This window comes from Rhinopithecus bieti, unplaced genomic scaffold, assembly GCF_001698545.2.
Source record: "Rhinopithecus bieti isolate Rb0 unplaced genomic scaffold, ASM169854v2 scaffold_28055, whole genome shotgun sequence".
NCBI classification, from domain to species: Eukaryota; Metazoa; Chordata; class Mammalia; order Primates; family Cercopithecidae; genus Rhinopithecus; species Rhinopithecus bieti.
In genome coordinates this window covers 1,361,346-1,366,790 of record NW_016812914.1, presented here as the reverse complement: position 1 = coordinate 1,366,790, position 5,445 = coordinate 1,361,346, and the positions used below count along the sequence as shown (strand labels likewise).

The 5,445-nt window shown below is 55.2% G+C and overlaps 1 protein-coding gene across 1 annotated transcript in view; it reads right to left on the bottom strand.

Annotated features, from left to right (window-relative positions):
• Positions 1 to 1,191: 1,191 nt before the first annotated feature.
• The window catches only part of SEMA6B (semaphorin 6B), a 15,616-nt gene continuing 11,362 nt past the window's right edge, over positions 1,192 to 5,445 (bottom strand). Inside the window, exons 11-15 of the mRNA XM_017847146.1 lie at positions 4,875 to 5,078; positions 3,297 to 3,479; positions 3,061 to 3,207; positions 1,452 to 1,529; positions 1,192 to 1,336 (exon numbers count right to left, since the gene is read on the bottom strand). Coding sequence (XP_017702635.1) covers positions 1,192 to 1,336; positions 1,452 to 1,529; positions 3,061 to 3,207; positions 3,297 to 3,479; positions 4,875 to 5,078 — 757 coding nt within the window. The remainder of the gene's footprint in view (positions 1,337 to 1,451; positions 1,530 to 3,060; positions 3,208 to 3,296; positions 3,480 to 4,874; positions 5,079 to 5,445) is intronic.

Here is a 5,445-nt window from a genome sequence, read left to right as displayed (position 1 = left end):
CGCCCGGCCTTTTTATTATTTTTTTAGATGGAGTCTTACTTTGTGTGCCAGGCTGGAGTGCAGTGGGGTGATCTCACTGCAACCTCCACCTCCCAGGTTCAAGTGATTCTCCTGTCTTAGCCTCTAGAGTAGCTGGGACTACAGGTGCATGCCACCACGTGGACCCAGCTCATTTTTGTATTTTTAGTAGAGACAGGGTTTCACCATGTTGGCCAGGCTGGTCTCAAACTCCTGACCTCGTGATCCACCCGCCTCTGCCTCCCAAAGTGCTGGGATTACATTCATGAGCCACCCTACCTGGCCTAATTGTTTTATTTTTTAATTTTTTTGTTTTTGTTTTGAGATAAGAGTCCCCCAGGCTAGAGTGCAGTGGTGCAGTTCATTGCGACCCTGCCTCCAGATACCTCTGTTTTATTAAAGACAGGATCTGGGCTAGGCATGGTGGCTCACACCTGTAATCCCAGCATTTTGGGAGGCTGAGGCAGGCGGATCACCTGACGTCAGGAGTTTGAGACCAGCCTGGCCAACAAGTGAAACCTCATCTCTACTAGTAAAGTAGAAAATTTAGCCGGACGTGGTGGCGGCGCCTGTGATCTCAGCTACTCGGGAGGCTGAGGCAAGACAATCAACTGACCCCAGGAGATGGAGGTTGCAGTGAGCTGAGATCACACCACTGCACTCCAGCCTGGGTGACAGAGCAAAACTCTGTCTCAAAAAAAGAAAAAGATTCTTGCTCTGTTGCCCAAGCTGGAGTGCAGTGGCCTGACCATAGTTCATTGCAGCCTCCACCTCCCTGGCTCAAGCGATCCTCCTGCCTCAGCCTCCCGAGTAGCAGGGACTACAGGCATGCACTGCCATGTCTGGATTATTTTTGGGTTTTTGTTTTAGAGACAGGGTTTCACTATGTTGCCCAGGCTGGTCTCGAACTCCTGACCTCAAGTAACCCTCCTGTCTTGGCCACTCAGAATGCTGGGATTATAGGCAGGAGTTGCCGCCGCCTGGCCCCTTCTGTCCTATTGAAGTTTGTCTGTCTGCCTTCTGTTCTCTTCATCCTTGTCAAAGCCTGTTTCTTGGTGTGTCTGTCTTGTGGGGTCTCTGTTCTTCCCGTCTCCCTCCCCAATAAATGAGACCTCTCCATGCCTTTCTAAAGCTCTGATGGAGTCCAGTTTCCCCACCCACCTCCCGGAGGATTCAAAGGTCCTCCAGCCTCCTCCCTCCCCTCCCCCATGGTAGCGGGGGAGGGCGTCTTAGCTTAGCCTGCCATCCTCCCAACTCACCTGTGCAGTCCCCTAAGCCTGAGGTGCTGGCCCCGGACACGTCCTGCTCAAAGGTGACTCTAGGGGAGAGGAGGCACCATCAGCAGAAGCCCCTCTCACAGTCAGAGATCCAGGGGATCCTGGATCATGGGCGAGTCCGACACACCCTCCACCCACCTCCCTCTCCCGCAGTACCTGGTGCCTGGGCTGAGGAAGATGCAGGAGCCATCTGGGGCCCACCCGCAGTAGGGGTCCTGACTGCCGATACAGTTCCTAGAGCAGACCAGGGACCGAATGGGACAAGTGTCCAAGTCACTCACACAGCCTCAACGATGATGGTGACCTGTGGGCTCTGTTCCAAGCACCTGCCTCTTTATTTTAATTTTATTTATTTATTTATTTTTGAGATCGAATTTCACTCTTGTTGCCCAGGCTGGAGTGTAGTGGCAGCATCTTGGTTCACTGCAACCTCTGCCTCCCGGGTTCCAGCAATTCTGCTGCCTCAGCCTCCCAAGTAGCAGGGATTACAGGCACATACCACCATACCTGGCTAATCTTTGCATTTTTAATAGAGTCAGGGTTTCACCAGGTTGGCCAGGCTGGTCTGGAACTCCTGACCTCAGGTGATCCATCCGCCTCAGATTCCCAAAGTGGTGGGATTACAGGTGTGAGCCACCATGTCTGGCGTTTTTTTTTTAATTTTTAAATTTAAAAAAAAATTTTTTAATTAAAATTTAATTTTTTTTTCTTTAAGAGACAGGGTCATGCTCTGTCACTCAGGCTGGAGTACAGTGGCATGATCATAGTTCACTGCAGCCTCAACCTCCCAGACTCAAGTGATCCTCCTGCCTCAGCCTTCTGAGTAGTTGGGACCACAGATGTGTGCCACCACGCCCTGCTGACTTTTTTTTTTTTTTTTTTAGAGACAGGGTCTCACTATGCTGTGTTGCCCAGACTGTTCTCGAACTCCTGGGCTCAAGCAGCAGTCCTCCTGCCTTGGCCTCCCAAAGTGCCGGGGCGATAGGCGTGAGCTACGAAGCCCAGTCCCTCCTCTTAATAGCAACTCCTGGAGTCCTTAGAACAAACTTGTGTGCAGGACACTGTTCACTCCCCATTTTACAGGTAAGCGAACTGAGGCTCGAGAGAGTAAATGTTTGCCCAAGCGGCAAAGCTGAGATGGGAGCCCAGGCCTCGTGCCAGAGGCTATGTCCTTGGACTTGGAGCCTACTGGGTCATCGTTGCAGTAATGGTGGGCAGGAAGCAGGGTCCTCTGCACTGACGGCTCATACGGAGCCCAGGCGTGTGCCAGCACTGGCATGCATCCTAGCTTTCCTCCCATTTTAGAGACAGGGAAACAGCCTCCGCCCCGGTCCCTGGTTCTCCTTCCCCTGCAGTCTCCTCCTGGCAGCAGCCACCAGAGGGCACCTGTAAGCACCGGAGTCACGGCCAGTCCCTCCTCTGCCTGCAACCCGACATGGCTCCCACCTCCCTCCAGGTCAAAGCCCAAGTCCTCCCTGAGGCCCACAAAGCTCTGCACAAACTGTCCTGTCCCCTCCCATCCCCTCTCCGTCCTCCCCTCCTCCCTCTCTCCCCCTTGCTCATTCTGCTCCAGCCACACCGGCCACCTCACTGTTCTTCCAACACACCAGGCGTGGTCCTGCCTATGGGCCTTTGCATGGGCCGTGCCCTCTGCCCAGCTCAATGACTAGGACATTGTTGGGCTTTTGATTGGAACCCAGCTCTCCCTCCCTGTGCCCATCCTCCCTCATTTCCTGCCCCTGGCGGGCCTGGGGTGGAAACTCACTTCATGCACCCGGAGTACTGCTGGCAGCGAGCCACAGGCACTCGGACCACGCAGCGGGGGAAGGCAGCCAGCAGGCCCCCTGAAGCTGCGTCCAGCTCCAAGCTCAGCAGCCGCTGCCCTGTCTCGCCAGCGCCGGGCCGTCCACACCTGGGGACAAGCAGAGTGGTGAGGCTGAGGGCAACTCAGCCCATCTCTCCTCCTGCTGGCAACCCCTCCCCGTCTTTGCCTGGACTCACCTGTCTGGCCGGTAAGTCTCAAACTCTTCCAGGAAGACACTGAGCCCAGATGTCCCTGAGGTACTGGCGTTGGGCCGGACGAGGAACTTGAGGACGGTCCCTGCCTCAGAACCCAGGAAGACAACAGTCTGGTTGCCCCAGGGGCCGGCTCCCACGTCCACAGCCACTCGAGTCAGCTGGTGCCTGGGGGACAGGGCAGGGGAGGGTCAGGCTGGCCCCATATCCCCCAAGGGTCCTTCGGCCACCACCTGCCACCAACACGGGCATGGGCATGGTTACATGGGTGTATACAGTGACACACCACGTGACAGCAACAAATGCGTGTGTGCATGGATGCCGGAGACATGGGTGATCACACAGGCACGTGGGCACACTCTCCAGAAACATAACCCCAAACCAGACTCTACTTGGCCCTGTCGCTTTTGTTGAGACAGAGTTTCGTTCTGTCACCCAGGCTGGAGTGCAGTGGCACAATCTCAGCTCACTGCAACCTCCGCCTCCCAGGTTCAAGCGATTCTCTTACCTCAACCTCCTGAGTAGCGGGGACTATAGGTGCGTGCCATCACACCCAGCCAATTTTTGTTTTGTTTTGTTTTGTTTTTTTGAGACACAGTCTCGCTCTGTCGCCCAGGCTGTAGTGCAGTGGTGCGATCTCGGTTCACTGCATCCTCTGCCTCCTGGGTTCAAGCAATTCTCCTGCCTCAGCCTCCCAAGTAGCTGGGACTACAGGCGCCCACCACCACACCCAGCTGATTATTTTTGTATTTTTAGTAGAGACAGGGTTTCACCATTTGGCCAGGCTGGTTTCAAACTCCTGACCTCAAGTGATCCTCCCACCTCGGCCTCCCAAAGTGCTGGGATTACAGGCGTGGGTCACTGTGCCCGGCCCCCCTTTCTCCTGATGTGTATGTGTGCCTGTGTACCTTTTAGTCTCTTTCTCTATCTGTCTCTCTTCCCTGTCTCTGTCTCTTTGGGTGTCTGTCTGTCTCTGATTGTCTCTCTCCTTGTCTCTGTCTCTCTCCTCCTTTGTTCTCCTATTACGTGTCTGTCTGTCTACCTCTTTTTTTTTTTTTGAGACATAGTCTCCCTCTGGCCCAAGGTTGGAGTGCAGTGGCATGATCTTGGCGCACTGCAACCTCTGCCTCCTGAGTTCAAGTGATTCTCCTGCCTCAGCCTCCCGAGTAGCTGGGACTACAGGCACCTGCCACCACGCCTGGCTAATTTTTGTATTTTAAGTAGAGATGAGGTTTCTCCATGTTGGCCAGGGTGGTCTCGAACTCCTGGCCTTAGGTGATCTGGCCGCCTCAGCCGCCCAAAGTGCTGGGATTACGAGCATGAGCCACCGTGCCCAGCACCCTGCCTGTCACCTCTTGATCCCTGTCTCTCTCTTTATTCTCTATCTCTCTCCTAGTGTCTCTCCATCTTTCCCTCTCTGTCCCTCTCTGTCTCTCTCTGTCTCCAGCTCTCTGGGCAGCACCAGCAGCCATGGGCTCAGCTGTGTTGAGCATCTGCATCCTCTCACCCTCAGTCTACCCCATCCTCTCTCCCCTCGCCACGCCGTGCCCCTCCAGGACTGACCTCATCAGGGTCCGCACGATCCAGGGCGCGTGGCCCAGCGAGGGCACCGCCTCGTCCATCAGAGGGTGGGTCTTGACAAAGTTTAGGATGTCATCCGGCAGGGCGCTGGAGGCATTGTACTGCATCCCGGGGGCTGCGCAGCACCCAGGCCTGGGGGTGGCAAGGGTGTGGTCAGGACGAACGTAAAGGTCCTCATAAAGGGGCCTGGTTCACCAGGGGTACCCATTGCTTTGCCCAACGGCCCTCAGTTTTTTTTTTTCTTTTTTCTTTTTTTTTTTTTTTTTGAGACAGAGTCTTGCTCTGCCGCCCAGGCTGGAGTGCAGTGGCCGGCTCTCAGCTCGCTGCAAGCTCCGCCTCCTGGGTTCACGCCATTCTCCTGTCTCAGCCTCCCGAGTAGCTGGGACTACAGGCGCCCACCTCATCGCCCGGCTAGTTTTTTTTTGTATTTTTTAGTAGAGACGGGGGTTTCACCGTGTTAGCCAGGATGGTCTCGATCTCCTGACCTCGTGATCCGCCCGTCTCGGCCTCCCAAAGTGCTGGGATTACAGGCTTGAGCCACCGCGCCCGGCCT